Source organism: Leptonotus elevatus, chromosome 14 (genome assembly GCF_054856555.1).
Source record: "Leptonotus elevatus isolate MCC_2025b chromosome 14, RoL_Lele_1.0, whole genome shotgun sequence".
In the NCBI taxonomy this organism is placed as follows: domain Eukaryota; kingdom Metazoa; phylum Chordata; class Actinopteri; order Syngnathiformes; family Syngnathidae; genus Leptonotus; species Leptonotus elevatus.
This window is the reverse complement of record NC_141252.1, coordinates 2,280,003-2,304,420: the sequence shown is the minus strand read 5'-3', so window position 1 is coordinate 2,304,420 and position 24,418 is coordinate 2,280,003. Positions and strand designations below refer to the sequence as shown.

The 24,418-nt window shown below is 40.3% G+C and overlaps 3 protein-coding genes across 8 annotated transcripts; 1 reads left to right on the top strand and 2 right to left on the bottom strand.

The window, feature by feature from the left end:
- Positions 1 to 4,855: 4,855 nt before the first annotated feature.
- Positions 4,856 to 9,902, top strand: slc35g2a (solute carrier family 35 member G2a). Of its 4 annotated transcripts, none has more exons than XM_086093954.1 (2): positions 4,856 to 4,988; positions 7,912 to 9,902. In XM_086093954.1, the coding sequence occupies exon 2, from the start codon at positions 7,936 to 7,938 to the stop codon at positions 9,280 to 9,282; it is 1,347 nt and encodes a 448-aa protein (XP_085950080.1). In that variant the 5' UTR covers positions 4,856 to 4,988; positions 7,912 to 7,935; the 3' UTR covers positions 9,283 to 9,902. The 4 variants fall into 4 exon arrangements, with proteins under 4 accessions (XP_085950080.1, XP_085950081.1, XP_085950078.1 ...); XM_086093955.1 differs by having other exon boundaries at positions 7,909 to 9,902; XM_086093952.1 differs by having other exon boundaries at positions 4,856 to 5,129.
- Positions 9,903 to 12,176: 2,274 nt separating this feature from the next.
- LOC147162551 (pentraxin-related protein PTX3-like) lies at positions 12,177 to 17,058 on the bottom strand. Of its 3 annotated transcripts, none has more exons than XM_086093958.1 (4): positions 15,568 to 17,058; positions 15,146 to 15,251; positions 13,310 to 13,862; positions 12,177 to 13,065 (listed from the first exon to the last, which is right to left on the bottom strand). In XM_086093958.1, exons 2-3 carry the CDS (start codon positions 15,231 to 15,233, stop codon positions 13,378 to 13,380), a joined length of 573 nt encoding a protein of 190 aa, XP_085950084.1. In that variant the 5' UTR covers positions 15,234 to 15,251; positions 15,568 to 17,058; the 3' UTR covers positions 12,177 to 13,065; positions 13,310 to 13,377. The 3 variants fall into 3 exon arrangements, with proteins under 3 accessions (XP_085950084.1, XP_085950083.1, XP_085950082.1); XM_086093957.1 differs by having other exon boundaries at positions 16,493 to 17,058; XM_086093956.1 differs by having other exon boundaries at positions 15,146 to 17,058.
- A 1,543-nt stretch (positions 17,059 to 18,601) lies between these two features.
- Positions 18,602 to 24,085, bottom strand: LOC147162550 (endophilin-B1-like). Its single transcript, XM_086095657.1, has 10 exons — positions 23,599 to 24,085; positions 22,908 to 23,049; positions 22,469 to 22,597; positions 22,259 to 22,392; positions 22,057 to 22,149; positions 21,859 to 21,945; positions 21,759 to 21,782; positions 20,801 to 20,890; positions 20,541 to 20,641; positions 18,602 to 19,520 (listed from the first exon to the last, which is right to left on the bottom strand). Exons 1-10 carry the CDS (start codon positions 23,653 to 23,655, stop codon positions 19,265 to 19,267), a joined length of 1,113 nt encoding a protein of 370 aa, XP_085951783.1. The 5' UTR covers positions 23,656 to 24,085; the 3' UTR covers positions 18,602 to 19,264.
- Between the last annotated feature and the right edge of the window lie 333 nt (positions 24,086 to 24,418).

Below are 24,418 nucleotides of genomic sequence, written 5' to 3'. Positions count from 1 at the left end.
AAGTCATTTGATTTCCATCACAGAGATTAATTATGTGTTTGAGCGCCTTTCACAGGTCAAAGCCTAAAGGTCAGTATTAAAGGTGCATAGTGCCGTTTAAAAAGATAATATTGAAGCTTGTTTTTTTTTTTTCTTTTCTTTTTTTTTTACATCACGCAATGCCCAGATGAGTAAAAAGAGCCCTGACCCTTTAAATTCCACAGTTTCTTTAGGGAGGGGAGGGGCGGAGTATTATTATTTTTTACCTCATTTGATGTCATGTCAACTGTGGTTGTCGCTTTAAGATCGGACAAATATATTTAGCACAAGATCATTCTATTGAATTAGTTTGTTAAATTTATACTTTGAGGCCGTCTTGACTGTCATTTATTTTGTGTTAACCTTTTTTTTTTGTGTGTGTGTGTTGATTAGGGGCAGATATCATACGTTTTTCTTCTTTCTGTCCCCTTTCATTTATTTTTCTTTTAAAGAATGAAATAATTTTCTGTAATTGAATCGAATTGAAAGTGAATCGTGCACGTACTCGCACGTGCACCATGAATGAGCCTGATACAGATGCTGCAGTTACGCTTTGGGCCAGAGGTGGCAGTCGTGGGTAAAAAAAAAAAAGTGACTAACTGCACAAAGATCCTTTAAAGGAAAAGGAAGGCCAAGCACATCAAACAAACAAACCAAAATCCACATAGAGCTTGAAATTGAGGAAAAGACTCAAGTCAAATTTCTACACACTGTCTCTTTAATGACGAACCACACACTACTATTTTTCATTTGTTTTATTTTGTTTTTGTTTTTTTGTGTTTTTGTATTTGCTGTTAAATTCAGTAATTTGTTTTTTCATCTGCTCGTTTTTTGTGTGTGTTTTTTTTAAATTAGCTGTTGTGTTCAGTTTTTCGTTTTTGTGTTTTGCACTTCATTGTAAAGGTTTGGGCCATCAATTTTATCCCAGACTTAGAGTTCACACTTAAAAAACAAAACAAAAAAAAAACACTTTGATTGACGCGTTATAATATTATATAGCAACCCATTCTTTTTCACTCAAATGATTTAGCCTGGCAAGCCACGCCCACTTTCTTCAATGTGTTTGGTTTCCAGGTTACAAATTATTAGCACAAAATCGCTTGATTTTCAATACATATCTTTATTGGCTCGGGAGCTGTTCACAATAAAAAGCCTCAAGGTCAAAGTCAAAAGACAAAAACACGGCAAGGTCAAACTTGCCACTTGCAAAAAGTCTCTCGTTGTTTTCACTCGTATGACGTAATTCTCCAGCTGTACTTTACAATACACGCTAGTTAGTGGCCAGCATAGCATGACCTCCCTCTCCATTACGGGACGATGACGTTAATCTGCTTGTTGGAAATGTTTGTTCTGTCCTCAACCTGTGACGAATGAATAAGATTGGAGGGGGGGAGGATGGGGCGGGGGGTCACGGTGCACTACTCGGCCCTATCATGGCTCCGAAAAGGCTGAAAGTCCAATTCAACATCCTAATGACAAGAATTGATGTTCGTTCAACACCGCAGCAAAAGAAGCAAAGAACGTAAAACAAGTGGACGAAAATGGCTGAGAGGCCAAGAAGACAAAAAAACAAAACCAAACAAGGCCTGAAGGTTAAACTTGATGAGAACCGAGTCTAAAATGGAATAATTAGTCATCCGTCCGCTCGATAGCGCTCTTGGTAGCATCTTTTGACCTCCGTCAAGATACACACACGCACACACAAAACATGGCCGCAGAGTTGTCAGTGTGATTTTTTTTTTTTTTTTTTACTAGCGCCCTAAATAGCCGCGACCATCATGCTCCCATTCGGTGGTCGCCATGGCAACGGGAGACGGATCTTCCTCCCTTTACTGCCTAAAGTGAATGCATGGACGCCAGAGGCTGAAGTGTGAGCCCTTTTTATTGCCGTCATCCACCGCTGCGTTTAATAGCGCAAACCTCCGCCAAGGTGGAATCGTTAACTAAAGTCAGGAAGAAAAACACCCGGCGTGCCGCATCTTTGCTCTTTATTCTAGCAAAAAAATAAATAAATATATTTACATAATGTTCTGATTTTTTCCTATATTATTTGTGACTTTATTCACCTCAAAACTACCTTTTTCCTTTGTAGCATTCCAACTTTTTTTCTGGTTACATTTTTGTCTTTTTTCTTCTCTGACTCTGACTGATGTTTTGTAAAAAAAATAACACGTTATTATTTATAATTTCCTACTTGTTTATCATCGCATTTCAACGTTATCCTTGTAATATTACAGCTCTCATGAAATGATGACTTTTTTTTTTTTTACTTTTCCATGCAAGAAAGAAAGAGAGAAAGGGAGAGAAAGAAAGAGAAAGAAAGAAAGGGAGTAAGAGAGAAATAAAGGAAGTAAGAGAGGGAGAGGGAGAGAGAAAGACAGAATGAATGAAAAAATAAAGAGAGACAGAAAAAGATAAAGAAAGAGATAAAGAAAGAAAGTAAAGAGCGAGCGAGAGATACAGACAGAAAGAAAGAAATTAAGAAAGAAAGAGAGGTAGAGAGAGAAAGAGACCGAGAAATAGACCGAGAAAGTAAAGAGAGAGGTAGAGAGAGAAAGAGACCAAGAAAGTAGAGAGAGAGAGAAAGAAAGAAAGAAAGAAAGAAAGAGAGAGAGAAAATAAGAAAGAGAGAGAGAGAAAGAGAGAGATAGAAAGAGAGAGAGAAAGTAAAGAGAGAGAGAGAGAGATAAACAGAAAGACAGAAATTGACAAAGAAAGAAAGTAGAGAGAGAGAGAAAGAAAGAAAGAAAGAGAGAGAGAAAATAAGAAAGAGAGAAAGAGAGAGAAAGAAAGAGAGAGAAAATAAGAAAGAGAGGGAAAGAGAGAAAGAAAGAAAGTAGAGAGAGAGAGAGAATAAGAAAGAGAGAGAGAAAGAGAGAAAGAAAGAAAGTAGAGAGAGAGAGAGAGAATAAGAAAGAGAGAGAAAGAAGGTAAAGAGAGAGAGAAATAATGAAAGAGAGAGAGAAAATAAGAAAGAGAGAGAGAGAAAGAGAGAGATAGAAAGAGAGAGAGAAAGTAAAGAGAGAGAGAGAGAGAGATAGACAGAAATTGACAAAGAAAGAAAGTAGAGAGAGAGAGAAAGAAAGAAAGAAAGAGAGAGAGAAAATAAGAAAGAGAGAAAGAGAGAGAAAGAGAGAGAAAATAAGAAAGAGAGGGAAAGAGAGAAAGAAAGAAAGTAGAGAGAGAGAGAATAAGAAAGAGAGAGAGAAAGAGAGAAAGAAAGAAAGTAGAGAGAGAGAGAGAGAATAAGAAAGAGAGAGAAAGAAGGTAAAGAGAGAGAGAAATAATGAAAGAAAGAGAGAGAGAAAGAAAGAGAGAAAGAAAGAAAGAAAGAAAGGAAATCGGGTGGTGTAGTTTTGACAACTATAACTAGCTAGCTAGCTAGCTAACTAACCAACTAGCTCGCTAACTAATCTAAGTACCTAACTGTGACAAATGTTTGAGACCGCGTTGTGAATATTTGTGCCATCACAATCAACCACGCCACCAGCATTCTACTTCCTGTGACCGCGTGAGCGTCGTCGCGTTTGTGAGTCAGCATCCGCCGCCCCTTTAAATATCAGCACTTCCTGCGTGGGACGTCAAGTTGCCATCTGTTGTTTGTCAGCCAATGGGAGAGGGAAGATGTGACAGTTTGGTCCCTGACTGATAAGGCCAAGCATAGACAAAGTTGCATGTACGTTATTGAAGGCATTAGCGCTAATTAAGTTTGGCCCTGGTAGGACTTCATAAAAACGGGAATATCCAGACATTTTTTGGTAGGACATTATTTCATGTAATATCATCACTTTATGCTCATAAAATGGCAAATTTTACTTAATATTTCAAGTAATTCAAATTTCAATGTTTTTTTTTTTTTGGGGGGTGCCCGCTCGTTCCCCCCCTTCGCACGCCACTGGTTTGTTTAATTTTGTAAAGATGACACATTTTGTAATTCTGAATATACAGATCATCATATTTCAAGTATTTCCTTTAAAAAATCGGATATTTGTTTTTTCGACTATATTACTTTGATTAACTGATTAACCGGTCCTTCTCAAATAAGGGGGCGGGGGAGGGGGGCACCCCTGGAGGAGCATACACAGCGGTGCGAGCCCGGGGAACATGTTTTTTATTTTATTGCCATATTTTAATAAAATGTAATTGCACATCAACTACAGTAGGTGGCAGTGGCGCTCTCATTATAAAATGAGTATTAGCTCCCCTGTCGAGGTGAACTTACAACAATTTAGATGATATTTAGTATATATTTACAATATAGTCACAGCAAAGATTGGGGGGGGGGGGCAGCGCAAAATATTTTCTCCTTCCTGGGGTGCATAAAAAAGTAATAATTGAAAAGCACTGGCATAACCTTCTGAGTTTGTAATGATGAATTTTGGTGTTATCTTCCTAAAAAAAAAAATCCACAGCTTTTTTAATCATTTGTTATTGTCTCTGCAATAATAATGCTCTATTCTCATAATATGACAAATTTTGATTATAATATTCCTACTTTATTCTCCCCAAAAATATTCAACCTTTTTCTCATCCTATTTTCTCCTTCCTCTGTTTCCACGCCACTGGTTTGTTAATTAATTGTTAACTTTTTTGTTAATTTTTTTTTTTTTTTTGTCACATTTCACTTTAATTCCATGTAACGTTACAACTCCATAGAACGACGACTTTCATCTCTAAAATTACACTCGGGTTTCCAAATGGGCAAATCTTGCCTTGCTCATGTTGACGCATGCTCAGAATCTATGATTAGCATCACCCCCCCTCCTCCCTCCCGCTCTCTCTCTCTCTCTCTCTCTCTCTCTCTCTCTCTCTCTCTCTCTCTACCTCTCTGTGTAAGGCGGAGCATCCTGTGCATCAGACAGTGATGGACGAGCAGCGGCGAGTTGCCATACAACGCGCATCCTCCTCCGCTTGGTCCTGAGGTGGCTCCTCTGCGGTCTCATCTTGGTCCAGGTGGTCCTACTTTTAAGGTGATTTGAGACTGCAGGCAAAGGCAATGTGGAGGAAGAGGAGTGGGGGGTTGGGGGAGGGGAGGGGGGGGGCAAGCAAATGGCCAGGAAAAGAGAATGGGAGGATGCTCAATGACTGAATGACCAACTGCTTGTTTGCAGGTGAGTGAGCTTGATAATAATGAATGATAATAAATCAATAGACTAAATATGCATATTCGCCGGGGAGGGAGGGGGTTGGGGGGGGGGGGGTCCCGTATAACCTTGAGAATCACATAACCCACTGATGAGCAAGACACTCAGACAGACGCACATTTACATAATGGCAAACAGCTCTAGGCAACACACACGCACACACACACACACCCACTCAGATTTCCATGTAGGAAAATGACATGGACGGACATCTTCAATTGTGCATGAAATGTTTAGTGAAGATGACATAGATTTGAAGGGGGCGTACCCAGGTGCAAAACGGGCTATTGCAGTGGTGGGATAGAAAAGCTAAAAGCCAAGAGGAACATTGTGAGCCGTCCCGGGCGCGATGTGACTGCTGAGGAGCTTCTTGAATGTCGCCGGGGAATGAGATCAGTTTGCTGCTGGGAAGCAAAACAAAAATAACAAAAAACAACAAAAGGGAAAATTTGATGAAATTAGCAATTAAAAATGAGGGTACTAAACAAATAACAAATTAGTGTATTTTTTTTTTTTATAGTATTTTTTTTTTGTCTCAGGAAATTCAATTACAATGTATTTGAAATTACTATAATTGATTTGAGTAATTGGAGAAAGCTGCATTTTTTTAACCTTTTTACATATAATTTAAAAAAAATAGTTATAAAATAGTCCCCCCCCCCCCAATTTTTTTAAATTTGGTAAAAGCAATCTGAATTTGTATTTTCCCCTACATTTTATTTAAGTTTTCTGTACTTTTTTATATTTATTATTATATTTATTGTTGAGTTACACTTTTTCTTTATTATAAATATCACCATTATGTGTAATATGCGTGATTAAAAAGTTTGTACTTTTTATTTTTTAATTAACATAAAATAATAAACATTTTAATTTTAATCATTCTATGTGTATTTTGTGTATATATTTTTTATATTCTAATTTATGTTAGTTTGGTACATAACAGGACTATATATTTTGTTTCATTGAAATTATTGCCGTTTTTTTTTTTTTTTTACTTTGGTGGGTAACAAAAAATATGAATTTGTATTTACGTTTCAGTACTTTTTCATTTTCATTGTACTCAGTCATTTTATTGCAGCAGACCGATTTGTGTGTACTTTCTTGGACATTTTCTTAAAATGTCATATTTTTGTTTTTATATGTATATATATATATATATATATATATATATATATATTAAAAATTGTATACATTAAAAGATTTATTGTATTTTTTTGGGGTCAGTTTTTTGTTGCAGTAAATGTTGATATGAATAATTGGTATACAAAATTGTATTGGATCAGTTTTACAATCTTAATTCCGTTTTTTCACAAAGAGGCTGGGAAAACTCATATGGTTCTCCTTGACCTAAGATACCAAAACTGGTTCCGAGAACCCCCCAAAATAGTCTTTCCACCTCATGATAAACGCTTGCATAAGCGTCACTGGCAACCATCCCACATCAAGGTGAAGATGAAAAAAAAAAAAAAAAAGAAGAAGCTTGAAGATCGCGCGATGAATTTGGCCTCGTCTCTGCAGACTGTTATCTGTTGGCGGCTGGAGCTTTGACTTCCTTCCAGAACACTTGGAAGGTCGGGACGTCACCCCGCTCGGCTATTATTACCGTTTGCGGCATTAAATATAGAAATGCCAAGCGCGCCACACAGGGAGAGGATCGTGATGAAATATGCATGGGTGATGGATCTCGGGGCATTCCATTAGCCTGAGAGGTGGTCGCTCCGCAATATTGTGCGTTCAGGTTTGTGTTCCAGGCAGCTGTTTAATTTTTCTCCCCTCATCCAGTCTGCCGTGGATCGTACATTATGTGGAAAAGGTGTCTTTAACGACAATTATTGTTCCCACAGACTATGACAAGACGTCACTCCACAATGTTGTGTGCATCTATGTTTGTGATCCAGAGAGGTACGCAATATATTAATTCCGCCCATTATTTCTCAGGACTTACATTATAGGGAGACTGAATCTCATTCACGGCAATTTGCATTCCAGTACACTGACAGGTGGTCACTCCACAATGTTGTGTGCATCGATGCAGATTTTCTAGGAGCTACTGGACTCATGAATTCCACCCAGTACACCTTGGATCTTTGTTATGTGGAGACGGTGTCTTTTTCAACAGTTAATGTCCCCGTAGGTGCTAACATGAGGTCACTCCACAATGTTGCGTGTCAAATTTAATATTCACAACTTATTTTTTTCCGTCCAGTCTGCCTCAGAATTGATATCATGTTGAGACAGGGTCTTTTTTCCGGCAACTAGCGTTCAATTAGACTGAAAGGTGAGCACGCCGCAACGTTGTGTGCATCGATGGGTAAGTTCTAGGAGCGACCAGACTCATGAGTTTGGTCCAACTGGCCTCAGATTTTACATCATATTGAGATAGGATCTTTACCAGCGACTAGCATTTGATTAGACTGACAGGTGGGCACTCCACAATGTTTTTTATGTTTAGGTTCCAGGGAGGTACGCAGTGCATTAGTTTCGCAAGTCTGCTTCAGTGATCTTATCTTATGTCCAGAGGACAGTTAGGGTTCAAATAGGCTGACGTGGTCAATACACAAGGTTGTGCATTTTCCAGGGAACATAATGTGTCCTTGTTCATTTGTTTGTCTTTTAAAAAATTCCGATGGCATTTAGGGGTACAGTGATGTTGAATTTATGTCTGGGTTACTTGTAAGGGGGTCCCTGAAACCAAATGGTTTGAGAAACTGCTGAGTTAAGTGCGTTTCTTCTCTTTGTCCAGCAGGTTTGTCCTCTGCCAACGTCCACGATGGAGTCCACCCACCTCCTGGGCGGCACAAAGAAGCGAGTAAAGATCCACCCTCACACCGTCACGGCCAAGTATGCCACGCAGACCCCCTATTCTCCGAAACCCGGCATACACACGCACTTCCCCCAGCCCGGCGACGAGGGCTACGACGACGCGCCGTCCTTTGAGGACTTCGGCTCCTTCCTGGAGGAGACGTCGGACAGGAAGCAGCTGACGGAGGCCAAGAGGTGGCCGCTGACTCTGTTTGGCGCCAAAGACAAGGACAAGGCCACCGCCCCGAAACCTCCGGTCGGCAGGAGCGGCGACTGCGGTGAAGGGGGAACCAGGGCCAAAGGGGTCGGGGAGCAGCTGGCCAGTTTCGGGGAGGCCTCGGTGTCGGCGTCGCGGCTCACCTGGGTGGGGCTGCTGGGGGCGGCGTTGGCTAACAGCTGCGTGGTCGTTCTGACTCGGACGGCCTCGGAACTCTTTGGCCTGGGGCCCCTCTTCCTCCTGCTGGTCCGGTCCGTGGTCCAGCTCCTGTCTGTGGCCGTGCCGCTGCATAAGGGGGAGAACCCTTTCGGACCGAAGGGCTACCGCCTCCGTCTGCTTTGTTACGGCGTGGCCTACTCACTTTCTCTGTGCTGCGCTTACTCCTCGCTGACCTTCGCCCCCTCAGAGGGCGCCGCCCCCTCCTGGCGCCTCGGCACCACCGCGCTGTCCGCCATCCTGGCCTTCCTGTTGCTGGAGGAGCGTCTGGGCTTGGCCGACGGCATCACCCTGGCGGCGGGGCTGTGCGGTTTGGGGGTTCTGCTGCTTCCCGAGGCAGATGAGAGCAATTCCGATTCCCCGACAGACCCTGTGGCATTCTGGAGGGGCGCATTCGGGTGGTCCCTGTCGGCGATGGCGGGGCTGTGGATGGCCCTGGCTCTGGTCGGGTACCGGTCCCTGAAGGAACGAGTCGGCGTGGCGACAGCTCTGTTCACAGTGAGCTGGACGGGCTGCGTGCTCGCCCCGGCCTCGCTGGCCCTGCTGCAGGAGGGCTGGTCCTGGCCGGCAGGCGCACCCGGCTGGGGCCTGATCGCGGGCCTGGCGGTCTGCTCGACCGCCGCCTTCCTGGGGATGACGCACGGCCTCACGCGCATCCACCCGGCACTGGTGTCGGCCAGCCAGAGCCTGGAGGTGCCCCTGGCCACGGCGGCCCATCTGGTCATGGCGCAGCTGGCGCCCGGCGCCTCCGAGGTGGTCGGGAACGCCATGGTGGTTCTGAGTGTCGGCTGGTTGGCGACCGTGAAGCTGTTGCAGTCTCGCGGGGGCAGCCGGCGTCAGCGGGAGGAATACGAGGAGATTCTAGACTCGCCCATTAAATAAGAAGCTGTCACTCGCACACTCTTGCTCTTAAATGTCAGCTTTACATGCTCACTGGAGCTTTATTACCTCCACCAAGCACAAAGTTAGATTTAGGAGTTTATGTATCGATTGCCAATTTGTTAGCTCTTTGTGTTTTTTTCATGAACTTTTAAAGAGAGGTAGTGTACAGGCCAGGGGGGGTGGGGGACCTAAACCCGAACCCTTCCCCAAACCCCATGACCCCTAAAATGCTTATTTGAACCCTAACCAACCCTTGTCCCCGAACCACCTATTCCTAACTTTAAACCTCGGGCCCAAAACCCTAGGACCCCTACCCTAACCCTAACCCCATTATTTATACTTTCTCCCATTTCACTGACTACGACATCTATTTGTAACAATGAAACCTCATCTAGGAAGTAGCCTGTGATCTGTCAAAAACAAAAACATGGCAATCTGATCCCCACTTTGCGTTCGCTGTTTGGCCTTGGTGGAGGTCTTTGAGTGCCATTCTTGTCTCATTTGTGCTGTCCTTTCGGAAATTTGAACTTTTTGGGGTTCTCGATGGGGTGATAAAACAAGAAGTGCCAACATGATGTCGTCTGTTAACGTGACAATAAAATCTCGCTGGTGAACAAACAGCTCGACTCTTTAAATTGGTATCAATCACGATTCTTGGAGGGGGAGGTATTTATTTATGAGCTTTTTTTATTGGCTTCACTTAGCTTCGCGCTCGCCTGCCAAGGCTCGGCGCCAACCATTTCGGGACTCGAATGGTATTTGGCAACCGCAATGATGTGAAAGAAGAGTGATGGCCAAAGAAGTGAGAAAAAAAAAAAATCACAGCTAATGGATCCAGACAGAAGTCGTACAGGATGCAGTGATTCATTGCACAGAACCGCTGCATCCTGCACGGACTTTGGTCGGTTTCAATGACGGAAGAAGCAAATGACTTGTAGAGTGGAAACCAAACAGAAACTGCGCAGGATGCAGTGACACATTACATTAAATCACTGCATCTTGCGCCGTGAGAAAAATGCCGGAAGAAACACAGTACTTGCAGAGGAGTGAAACTTAAAAGAGAGAACCGGCGCTGGATGCGATGATTCAATACACGGAATCACTGCATCCTAAAAATCAATGCTGTTAGAAGAACGTAAATGGTGCAGGATCCAGTGATTCCGTGTAATAAATTATTGCATCCTGCACCATTTCTGTTTTTGGGTGTGCCTGTTTTGGCATTTTCGTCAACATTGCTCATCTGCTTTTTTTTTTGCATTTACTCTCATCAAACCAGACAGAAATGGTGCCGGATGCAGTGATTCTTTACACAAAATCACCGTCCAATCATGCATGGTTTCTGTTTCATTTGATTCCTGTGCAAGTAGTGTTCCTCTTCCAGTAATTCCGCTCATCATTAGCCACCTGCTTTTGCATTTGCTGACCATTATCAGGACGGCCGTCTCGCGCCGCATGCAGCTAAAGCGCACCACAAAGCCTACATTCACTAAAGCGCGTCTCATTATGCGAGGATGAAAAGAAGACGGGGACAAACATCTAGTTATTCAAGAATGTGGTCATGTGATGTTATTATGTTATGTTGAGGGTCAAATTGACCCAATTAAAAATATTTCAGAAATGTAAAACCAAACCAAAAAAGGCGGTAACATTTGAAGACATTAAGTGTTATTTAATGTGTTCATTTTGCGTTGCTTCTTCTAATTTTATTTTCCGATGACCAAACGGGCAGCGGGTCACGCTGACCCGTGAACATTTTTGCTGTAGCAAAGAAACAAACGTAACGGGAGCCTAATCAAGATCACATTCCTTTTTTTTTTTTCTTGACCCAAAATAAATAGAGGCAGGCCAACATGAAAGGAATTCACTTGTTTGTGTGCTTCCACGTCAAAAAAGGAAAACAAATTCAATTCATTCATTTCAAAGCTGCAAGAAAAGACTTCATAATAATTTTCCCTAAAAATCAACAACAGCATTTAAAAAAAAAAATGCTCAATGTATTTTGTTTGTGTTTTTTTGATCCATCCATTCTCTGCGGCCTATCCTCACAAGGGTGTGCTGGAGCCAATCCTATCTGACTTGGACTGGTCGCCAGCCAAACGCAAGGCACATACAGACAAACAACCCTGAACACTTACTGTACATTCACACCGACGAACGAGCATGTTTTTTGAAATGTGGGAGGAACGGGTCGAACATCATTTGAACGAACGACCTTTGAACTGTGAGGCAGATGTGCTTGCCATAATCAACAAAATTATTTTTGGAAAAAAAAGAAAAAAAGAAAAGAAACTCTGAAAATGAAAGTAAGGTCAAGATTAAATTGATATGTTGTTTCAATCCCTTGCAATGCGAAAAAGGCATTAAATAATTTTCACTTATATAAATTTTAAATGTAACGATATTTCATACATACACATATATACATATACTCTAAATGACAGAGATAAATATATTAAATATAAAAAATAACACACATATATACTTACATAAAAATAAATATATCTGTGGCATGTTGTAAGATAAAAAAAAAATAAAAATCTAAAACAATTATTGCATATTGAATATGAGTACATATTGAATTCTAATAACTATATATACATTTTGATGTCATTTTTATATCAAATGGAATAATTATTAGAACAATGTATTTGCATATAATATAAAAACAAGTATATATAATAAATATAATTATAACAACATTTGAAATTAATTATTTAGATATTTGACTCATTGTAACAATTCCACCTGCCTCATTTGTCAATTTGGAAAAAAAGAAAAAAATCAAACATGACCCTTGAGCAGAAAGGTTGGACTCGGCGGGAGCGTGCGAGGTCCGCGACTTGAAAGGGTCCGTGTGGGCGGAGGGAGGACACATTTCCACAAGGTTAATGGTCTTCTTTTAAATACTTTTTATTACTTCAAATGCATCCAGAGTAAAAGAAAAAGTTCAAAGAGGGGGGAAAAAAAATCCTCAATAATAATAATAATCCAAATGTACAAACATATAGTGGATATAAAAAGTCTGCACACCCCTATTTAAAAGTCAGCTATTGTGAATTTGTGATGTAAAAAAACAAGACCAAGAAAAAATCACTTTAAAACTTATGGGAAAACTATCAGTGTGACCTGTAACCTGTATAACTCTAGTTGAAAAAAACACTTTCCGAAAAGGGAAGTGAAAATAAGTTAGATAATGAGATTGCACAAGTGTGCACACCCTCATAACGATTTCAATAACATTCACACTCATGTTACATGGGAGTCAGCCAAAACCTGCCACCATTTAAAGTGCCACTTATCCATCCATTTTAACCCCAAATCAAGTTGTTGTTTTAGTAAGCTTTTCCTGCCTTTTTTTTCTTCTCTCCTTTCTAGGAGATGCCTGAAAGTTTTGTGCTAACACTGACTGCTATTTGGAACTGTTCATAATTCAGTGCATTTTGTAAAAGTTCATTCCACCAAAACATTTTCATGCATTTGGGATATTTCAAGTGTTTTTTTTTAAGCGTCCATCTTCCCACCGTACCCCAGACGTATGAAGAAGACGGTCGATTGTTGTCATGTATATGTACTAAACATGTACTCGCCAGAAATTCCTTCAGTGTTGTTGGCCTCTCGGCAGCCTCCCTGACCACTTTTCTTCTCATCAATTTTGAAAGCACGTTCACTTCTCGGTAATGTTGCTGTTGTGCCATATTTTGTCCACTTGATGTTGTCTTGTCTGTGTCCCATAGTGTATTTAATGCCTTGTTTATTCCTTTGTACCCTTCTCCTGATTGATACCTGTAAAAAAAAAAAATAAATAAATGAGAGCTCGGTGAAGCCGTGGAAGCTTTTCGACTTATGCTGTCAAGAATATCTGAACTTTATTGAAATGGTGGCAGGTATGCACTGACTGCTTAGTTATAAGAGGGTGTGCACACTTACGCTACCACATCATCTCAGTTGTTTATTTTTACTGCCCGGTGAAAAGGTTTTGCAATTATTTATCTTTGTTTTGGGGTTTTTTTAAATCACAAAAACCTACCGTTTGAACAGGGGTGTGTAGACTTTTAATATCCACCGCAAGACAGCAGTCCATCTGGTGTGAGCCTCTCACGAGTCTCCTCTATCTTTCCTCAGTGTGCCCGCCTGCTGGATGACTCGGCTGAGCTGCACATGGAGCCTCTGCAGCTCGGTCGCTATGGCAACCAGCTCCTTTTCCACGCTGTCAGCGGGGGGTGACGTCACTTCCTGCGTCACTTCTTGCTCTTTAGCGGCCAACGGCGAGGCCTTGGAATGATTATACATCTGCAGGGTGGCGTTGAGCCTCCTCTCCCTCGCCTCGCCTTCCTCACGGAGCTCCAGGAGATCCTGGTGAAGCATCTTGAAGGCGGCCTGCCAGGGCGGGCACTGGCGGGACGCCGTCCGGGCCAGGTGATCCACCTGCGCCCTGAGGGACGCCATGGCCCCGCAGCACGATTCCGAAGACTCCAGCAACATGTTTTGCCTCATGTGAGAATTCTCCAAAGCGATGAAGAGCTTGTCCCATCGGGTGAGCTCGGCAGACTGGCACGGTGTTTGCGGCGGCGTGGAATCATCTGAGGGAGGATAAATGTCAAGTTTGTTAAAGCAAAAACAGTCAAAAACAGTATATGCCATATAAATCTGATGCATTATTATTATTATCATAGAGTAAAATATAGGATGAAAAATACATTAATACAAAATAAAATAAAAATAAATGTGAAAAATTACGGAAGCGCTTTGCATTCATTTACTGTAAAAATAACTGCTTTTCTGACAAATGTTTTTGGGGAACTATGTTTTTTTTGTGTATTTTTTTGTTCTGTTTTTCTAAATATTTTTTCTGTCCTGTTTTTCTAAAAAAAAAATTCTGTCTTACTGAATTTTTTTTTTGTCATAAAATGTATTACAAAAAATGATAGGGGGGGGGGTATTCGTTAAAACCGGAAGAAAAGTTATTCAGAAAAACTGAAAATTAAAAAAATATATTGAAAAAAAACTGGAAAAAAATTTACTCTGAAAATTAGAAGCTGGAGCTCTGATTTTCGGAGTAATTAAAGAATTGCAGTAAAACAGAAAAATAAAATATAAAAAAATTCACACAAAAACAAAGCTCCCCCCAAAAATGTGTCATTTTTTTCCCTTCAAGTGAATACAATACGCTTCTGTAAAAAAAATAGTACAATAATTAATAAATAAATAAACAATAATAAATAAATCTGTTCTAAATGTGCAATAAAATGTACAATAAAGTATTTTTTCTAAGTTTTATTACTCAACATAAGTGTTAAAGAATGTTAATCTATTAGAAATATGGCTGCTTCTTTTAGTCATTGATACAGTAATTTCATAATAATTCATAAAATTGAGTTAAAATTAAAAAGGTGTACTGCACTGCAAAAAATAAGTGTGATATTGACTTGTGTTGAGGTCATTTTTCTGCCACTCGATGGTATAATTGCATTTGTAAGACGGTGACAGCTCAGTGCATTTTTTTTTTCATATTAAAAGCTATCTAAATTTGTGAAATTCTGCAAATGTTTTAAATTAAAATACAACTTGACCCCAATCTCCACAAATATATGAATTATTATTACATTTATTACTGGTCATTTTTTACGTGGACGTGTCTGCTGTGTTGCGACTGGAATTCCCCCACTACAGGCTTTCCAAGTAAGGGGCAGTCATAAATCGTGCGTAAAAAAAAATAAAAAAATAAAAGAGTGCCGTTTAACTCAAAATTAACGCACTAATTATGACAGCCCTAATTCCAATATACATGTCATTTATTATCTTGAAAGCAGTTGTCCTGATTTTACAGTTAAATGGCAAAGACAATAAGAATATGTAAATGTACCTTCATGTTGTCGGGACACCTCGTTGTCGTAGACGTCATCGTAGTCCACCTGGTTGAAGTGCGGCGACGCGCCCGCGCATGCCATCATGCACAGCACCCCCCATACCTTTAGAGCAAACATTTTTTTGGCACCTGGCTTCGTGTAGGCCCAGTAAAAAGTGCTCGCTCTGAGACAACTGAGGCTGGCTTATAAACTCAGTTGGAGGGAGGAAGGGGGAGGAGGAGGTCCGGGTGGGAAGGGGGGGTGACGGAGTCTTTAACAGGAGCGGGGGGGGGCGGTGTGAGTAACAGTGGAGGTGATGTGTCAAGTGTCCAACTTGGAGAAAGAAATTGGGGCATTGTAAGGGGGTTCAAAAGCATCCTAATTCGAGAATAAAATTGAATTCATCCCGAACATCACGACAGCCATGTTGTTACATTACCGAGAATTGACTTGTTCGGAGTTCAGCTGAGGTCAAATGTGGAAGGTTTTGACTGGTCAAGACTAACAGTACCGTCTTATCAGTGACGCATGGTGGTGCCAGTGGAACTGGTTTCCTTGTATTTATTGCCAATGTGACTGTTGACAAAAAAGCAGCGGGCTGAATATTACCTGCTCATATTCAGGAAAAATATTTTACAACTCATTGAACGGCGCTTCTCAGTGCAGACGGATGGAAGCATACTGCGAAAGCGTCCAAGGAGATTTTGAAGGCAAAGATGTCTTAGCGCTCAAGATTTCAGGATCTAATTAACTGCAAAGGATTTATCGTGAGTTAATTCATTTGCTCCCAAAAAACATATAAATATGTTCTATTTTAAATGTTTTAAGTGTCCCAAAGAAGTATTTATACGTTTTTTTTAATGCTAGAGCATACAGAAGGCATTGATGCAGCCTCTCAACTGCAAAAGAACGGTTGAAGAAATGGTAGTTATTACAAAAACGGCCAGCAGGTGGCAGCAGAGTATAAGAGATCAACCAGGGCCATGTTGAAAAAAAGCTCATGTACTCACAATTCTAATTAGATATGTGAATAATGACAAAACTTAGCTAACTGTTTCTAGGTTTTATGTTTTATACTCATTTTGAAAATTCTACCTCGAAAATATGAATTTTCCAATTTACTTTTTAATTTGTAATATCAAAATTCTTTCCACTTAAATTGGTATACACAATCCCAAAAAAGTGTGCTGTTACATTTTTTTTGTGAGAGAACAATGTTATATGAAGTCGGAATTATCATGAACAATTGGACTTCCTTTTTCAGGACATCCTTCACAATTCCCAACTGCAAAATGCAGGATGAGAACGTGTGGGCCTTGCGTGACCTTGACGTTGACACATATGGAGATGTCGTTTCATTTTACCTCGCGCGGCCATGTTTTTGTCGCAGATGTGATCTGAGGTCACCAGGTGTTGGCAGTCCTCAGGCAAAAAAAAAAAAACAAGACTTGACACTCAGCATCCTGTGCGGACGACGCGGGGATCCATTGAGGTGTTCTGCACGGGAAGGGGAAAAAAACAACAACATGAAAGCACATCAGCACAATTTTAAGTTATTTCATAATTGCGCAGTGGGATTTTTTTTCTCCCTAAATGACTTGATTTTGTTTCTTGGATGATAGGAAGTAAATAACGAATCATGATAAATTAAAAGAAATTGTTTTTTTAAAAAAATACAATAAATATACAATTTCTATAGATGTTATTTAGAAAAAAAGACATGCAGATAAAAACAAAATTATAAAAACGCATATAAAACAAAAATAAGGTGCAGAGAAAACAAGCGAGAGGGAAACCCGAGGGGAGCGAGGCGATGAAAGCGCCGTTCCACAAATAAAGAACGCAAAGCGTTCCCTCGTGCTCCGCTTGACGTAGCCTGCCTGACACGAGGGTCGCGGCATTGTGTAATAATCTTGTGTGGGTCCCGCCCCTGTGCTCCCCCCCCCCCAAAAAAAAACCCCACAAGCATAAGATTGTCAAATACAAGGTAAGAATAGAGCAAGCATGTTTCCAACGGAATCTCGACAAAGTATGAACGACTGAGAAGTTAAGTGGGTTAATTAATGCCTTATGCCAGCTACTAAACGTTTTTGTGCAATAGTGGTCCATATGTCAAATCGATCAATATTTCATGAAAGATGACGTAAAAAAATTACATCCATCTTATTTGAAACAACTTTGCCCTCAGGCTGGATTAGCTGCTAGCATTGCTAGCCTGACTTTTTCATGATGGCGTATTGGCAAAAACAAAATGTTACCGGTTTCTTGTTGTGTACAGTCAATTCAAACGCAAAAAAAAAGGCAATTAACTAACCTGATGACCCGATGTGAAAAGCGACATTGGTGCCGGAGCTTGATTTACATCCCTTGACATGAAATCAAAAGTCATTCATCAGGAAAATTTACTTCTGGGAGTTTGCTTTTTTTTTTCCCTCCGTTAATGTGTTCCTGTTTACACATCAGAAAAGCACTGGAATATTTTTCCATCCTCTTCATTTACGCTGTACTGGATTTTGAACCAAGGTACGTACTGAACTGCTGATTTACGGCCTTGCACGCTAAATACTAATCTTACAAACGTCAAATATTTTGCTGACGCGGTATCAACGACAACATTTAGGAGGAAGAGGACGTACCTTGTGACACTTGAACATTTTTGCATCCGGTCCCAGAGACTGACGCGAATGCACTATTTTCCTACTTATGCAAGCAAGGTGAGGGGGGAGAAAAAAAGTCATTAATCATACAATTTATTCTTCTGTAATTCACTCATCACAAGATATTTATTCTTACATCCTGCAACTGCTGATGGAATGACTTTAAAACAAAAACAAAAGGAAATGTAGTCGACCAATCGCAAGGGACAATTCGAGTTGAGACTTGTACTTTTTTTTTTTTTTTTTGCTGAGTTGTAGGAAACACTGCTATTAAATATCACACAACTGGGAATTGTAAAGCAACAGTCATGTTGTTCATGTGACATATGCTCCAATTGCGGCCTCTGCTCCATTTCAAAATGAAGGAAGCGATTTGAATGCCTACATTAAAAAAAAAAAAGCTACACTAGAGTATCTTTACCGTTATTAATTGAACGATATGAAAACGACTCATACACAAACAGTACACTGAGCTTAAAATTGTTCCATTGTTTTGCCCAGTGTTGACAACTTCAGCTAGCGTGTCATGCTAACGGCTAACTCGGCGGCTAGCACCGTTGTTTTGTTGCTATTTACACAGAAGAGCTAAATATCTGATTCAATAAATAACAAATCATAATTCATTTATTTTATCAACTAACTGTTACATTTTAACTACAAAATGGTGTTTTTGGTATAAAAGCAGAATCACACTTGAGGTTGTGATGTATCGAATCTCGACTTTTAAATGTTATTCCTTCATTGTACATCCTGTAAAAACTGTTGGGACAATTTGCACCCTGAAAAAAAAAAAATCTCCATTTTGAGAGCCCCATGTCACTGTTTGCATATTTATTTCCACATTAAACACATGCCAGCCCAGCGCTGACATCAGCTACATTGTACCGACAGCGCACACGCACACATACCTCCTGTCCTTTACATGTTGATGATGACATCATCTACATCGTGTATGCGTTTCCATTATATGCCCCCCCCCCCCATTACACACTACAAAACATGGCCTCTATGAGTGGAAAATGAACAACATCTGGAGGTTGAAAACTGGAACTTGAATTGACCTATTGGGACCACTGAGGGGGTGACACCGTGTGTGTGTGTGTGTAACGATCCTATTTCACCTTACTTGGTTTCGAAACACATACACGTGCACAGATACACACACACACACACGCACGCACACACACAGCGTGACACGGGTGGAAATGAGCTCAACAGAGTATGAACCCTCGTTTTGGGTTAGAATTCAGACACTTCATTAGGTACACTTACACAATCCAACAGGATCGAAAGTAGCCTGCTCGGTGTTAGCTATGAACGGAACACACGCTTTAACCTTTAACCCGCGAGCCATATCTCCATCCCTATTGGTTAACATAGCTAGTAGTAGTAGTAGTAGTTCACCTGTCGGCCATTTGTTTGACCATGCCGGGGGGGGGGGGGGGGGGAGACTCATGACTCGAGAGAGCAGCATCCTCTTTAGTTGAGAGACACGGACTCACAAGATGGAGGATTTTCTTGCTGCGATAGACAGGCGTGATCAGTCTCTTGGTTGTTGTTGTTGTTAGCGCTCGCTCCCGTCGTCCAAGAGTCTTGGTCGAATTCCGGAAGGTGGTGGACGACAACAGCGGAGGTAGGAGAAACGTGATTTTGCTCAGCAGAAGGATGATTACAATGAGGCGCGCCGTTAGTGATTGACGACTGCCACTTGTTGGAGCACAACACGGCCGGGATGCTGCAGGGACATTTGACAGTCAAAATGGGGACAGGGGACTATTTGTTTTTTCCCCAAATTATGTTTAAGCATAAATATAGAAATAAGTTACATTTGATGGACTAAAGTGAATCAGGCCCATCTAAAAATGGACATTTGAAGCTGTGTAAAGAAAGTAAAAAAAAAAAAAAAAAAGTTTATATACTGTATTGAAATTTTTGTAAATATAATTTTATCTTTTTTTTTTTAATTCAAGAATACCAAATTTTTTAATGCCTATATGTACAATGAAAGAGACTTTTAAAAGTATGGTAATAAGTTATTAACAATATACAAAGAAGCAGTTTTTTCACATTACACTGCATTTTTTTAATTATAGAAATAAAAAAAGTTTATAATTATGTTGATAAAAAAACTTAATAAAATTTAATATTTTCACTATAGTGAAAATATATGAATACAAGTACATTTTAAAATACTAATATACAAAAAGGTACAGTAGATATTTATATTTAAAAACTAAAATTTTAAAATCAATGAAACAATAGTTGTGAAAGTATATGTTAAAAATAAATACCCATAATTGTAATACAAAATACAAAAAAAAGTGCAAATTAATTTTAAAACAATTTCATTGGAGTGACAGTAAAATAATATATACAAACAAATTAAACAAAAAATATATTTAAACAATATTTCTAAACACTAATATTTTAAGTTTAAAACCAATGTGATAAATAAAAAAAAATGTCAAAAATGCAAATGTAGTGACAATTAACAGGAATAATACAAAATTAAACAAAATCCTACAATAAAGCCTATCAAAAACTTTTTTAAAATGATACAGTTGTCATGTTGACAACAAGGCAATTTAAAAAATGACAATGTTCTCAAGGTGTTTTCATCAAAAGGCACAAATCTCTTTAAAAATTTGAACGATGACAAAACATACCATAGCATTAAATGCATTAAAACAGTGCATACATGCAGTTTTTGAATTTGTCCTAATACATCAAAGTAAAGTAATATGACGTTTACAACCTTGCCAGCTGCTTGTGGAGCTCCAGGGCATGTTGCTTGCATTGGGCGTAGTAACACGTCTGGGTGTCCACAAAGTCGCTCAGGCTCTGCATGTGCTTGTCCTGACAAAAAAGAAAAAGAAAAATACAAACAACCCATGTGTCACTAAAACACCACAAAATGGCGTCTCTGGGCGACACGCGCCGGTGTTCAAAACAGGCAGAAAATACGCTATCCTGCTGGATTGGAAATATGATTTGCAAAGTGGTGCGCGTACGTACATGGGTGTTGCTAATTTCTCCCAGAAGCTGTCGCGTGACTTCCGACTGGCGATTGAACAAAGACTCGCAGATCCTCAGCTCCGTTTCCGCCTAAAAACAACAACAAATGAAAAGGGCATCCGGGGAGAATTCACAGTGGATCACTTTTATGTTACAACTTTATTCCAAAATGGAAATCTGGTTATTCATTTTCGGCCCTCAGAAATTCCATACACAACACTCCATAACGTCAACATGAAAAGAGTTTTCCAAGGCCCAACAGATATTGATTTTTTTTAAGGCCGATGGCAATTTCAATATTTGGCAGTATAAAATTGTAATCACCGATCAATCGGCTGATTAATGTGAAAAATATTCTTTTTTTTTAACCCCTTAACATTTTCAAGGACAAAGATGATTTATAGGTAGAACATTTGACTGTCTTTTTATCTTAACAGAGAGATAAATCAGCAAAAATCTGACGTTTTTGGCAAAAAAATTATTATTTCTGGTGTGTGTGTGTGTGTGGGGGGGGGGGGTATTTGAATGTTATCTTTGCCTTATAATATAATCATATGTAATTAAAAAAAGACAAAAAATCATTCAGCAAAAATACACCCCCCAAAAAAACAAAATGGCCGATTTTAAAATTAATTACTAATTAAATTGGCTGGCCAATTAATCAGGTGGGCCATAGAGGTAACAGTATTTGACTTTTTTTTTTATGTATTAAAACTACTTCTTTTTTTTAATACTGCAAATACTGTCTGGATCAACTGAAAGTATTCACAGCATACCAATTTATTAAAAATGAAAATAAAAAAATATATATCCAAAGCCCATCCTATAGCCAACATATAAAAGGAAAAGATTCAGGACAACTTGAATCTCCTTGAGCATCTCTGGAGAAATCTGAAAATGGTTTAGCAAAGACATTCCTATGAAAAATGGTGTTCATAGTGTGTGCCGACTCACTCACTTGAGAAATCTCCTGCGCCCACATCTGATTGGACGAGAGAGATTGAGAGTAAAGACGAGTCAGCGACACTTTGACATTGAGTGGATTCGTGCAGACGAACCTTCATCCAGCGAACGCGCATGAATCTGAACATGTAGGACACGTGAGACGAGAAGTAGTCGTCCTCCATTGGGTTTGCGTTCAGGTCCTGAGGCAATGACGGGGGGGGGCTTTCAACTTCCCGTCAATTGTACAACAATAATGCAAACAAATGTGTGTCTTTATCACTTCATCTTTTCCTATTTCCTATCCTGCTCACCCTGGACTCTCGTTCGGCCTCGTGAGCTTTCTTCAGTCTGCTCTTGGCTATATCCAAGTCCAGACGCTTGTTCAGCAACAGCCTGCGCTCCTCCTGAACGCAATTGATAGATTCTGATCCATTGTGATACAAAACGGGGGCCGCGCATACGGATGATCGGGGGCCGATTTGGATCGCTGATGTTAAAAATGGGTCGTGGTACCTGCATGGTTATGTATTCCCATGCGCCGAAACGTCGGAGAGGACTAAGAAAATGGATGTTGGCGCTTTGGGCAAACTTCCTCTGGGCCTCGCCGAGCTGCTTCTGAGCCTCGCCGCACCTCAGCAGTGACGTTCCTGAATATAAAAACACATCCCTGCCGCGGTGATGACAACATTCAGATTATTAGGATGGCGACGAAGGCCGACTCACCGTAAGGGCTGTTGGTTCCCATCTCCAGCCCAGCCTGAATCATCTGGTCACCCAGGAGCTCTTGGGCGCGAGGTCGAGAGGGGGCGGGCCAGTCCAGATGCTCGTACAGTCGCTCTTCCAGCCGCGCCGCTGCTCGGCACAAAATAAAAAGTATATTAGGAAAAAAATGGTTTCGGAAAGAAGATAGATTACAAAAGCAGTCAATGCTGCCAACTTAAAAAAAAAAAAATCAGTGACTCTTCAATCTAGTCTTAACACAGTATTCTGATTCATATTGGATTGGTGCAATATGAATTACACAGATAAATCCATCCGTTCTCAGCCGTCCAAGGAGGCTGACATTTTATACAGAACCGGCCCCTGCTATCGACCGAAATTGACATTTGATAGACGGCTAATAAAACCTCCTAAGTCAACATTCATTCATTATATTACTAACTTGTGCTGGGCTGCAACATGGCCTCCGTCTGTGAGACGATGAGGTCCGTCCAAGCCTTGGTGGCATCCACCCGGGTAAGGAGCTCCTCCAGGCCGGGGTCTAAGTCGGTCTTGTCGGCCTGGCCGAGACTTTCCCCCGTGTACTAGAAATCACACGACGACACATCAGGGTATAAGGTCTTATCGGGTGACTTTAAAGTGCATGTTTTTTTTTTTTTGGTAAAGTACTTTGAGTTGCAGTTGTATAATAAGGTGCTAAATAAATAAAGTTGATTTGACTTAAGCTTGAAGCCCGGGAAAAAAATAAAATAATAATTTATAGTTTTTACCTTGGACCAAGCCCGAAAATTGTGTGTATACACTTCCCAGAAACATACACTTGTTGGTCTTTGAAGCTTTAAAACAAAAATCTAAGAATATTTGAGAATAGATGATTATCATAAACAATACACATTGCCTTTTCTTTAAAACGATGATTAATGATCAATTTATTAATGTCACACGGGCGTTTTGGAAGGATGCGTTCATCATTTGATCGAGGTAACTATCATGAAGATATTCTTGGCAGGGGTCAAAATTAAACCAAAACAAATGTATGCATTGAAACTGAACAGGCCGGTTAAACAGGGGGAAAATAAGGACGCCAGCTAGCACCATTTTTTATTTTTTTATTTGAATTGTGTTATTTTTACCTGGACTGCCCGGTTGATGAACTGTCCGGCGTCGCTGGCCAACCGCGTCAAGTCCATGACGACTTCGCCAAGGTCGAGAGGAGCGTGGTACCCGATGTTCCGACCGGAGTGGAAGTGTCCTCCTCTGTCCCCGTGAAGCAAGCTAGGTGAGCGGGGTGAGTGACCGCCTGCCACCCGCTGACCCCGCCATGTTCGTTTGGGTCAAGATTAGCTTGTGACGATATGACACAAGATGACGTCGTCGTGTTGTTTTTGTCCGCCCAGCCTTCAGTTTCGCTATACCCCTTCGTTAAGGTCATAAAAGAAAGGCCTACAAATAAAAAATATTTGTGAACGAAAATGTTAAATATTTAAATTTGAAGCTTTCGGTGCGGTTGATGGACGTTTCTGAGACAAGAGGTGACTAGTTAAAATCGGCCCGTGAAGTTCCGGTATGAACCGCCAAAGTAAAAGTGAAACGGAAGTTTGTTCACAAACAGGGAATTACAAAAAAAAAAACACACGCTATGTTTCTTAGCCAACGACATGATGAAGACATTTTCTAAACAAAAGAACCACTTTGGCGCAGCGGTCAAACTAAAAAAGGTAAGCAAAGCTGCAGTGTTAACCAGCATTAGCTTCAGATAATAATATAGAGCTAGGTTGTTGACGTGGGGCTTATTACATGAAAGTTATTTTGAATAATGTCATTTGTTTTTTATTTTCTAACCAAAAGGGGAGGACATCTCTTAAAATAAATCAAAAATAGGATTTTTGTTGGGGGGTTAAAATATGAATTTTATTTTAAGGCCATATTGCCCAGCCTTACATTTCCAGAGTG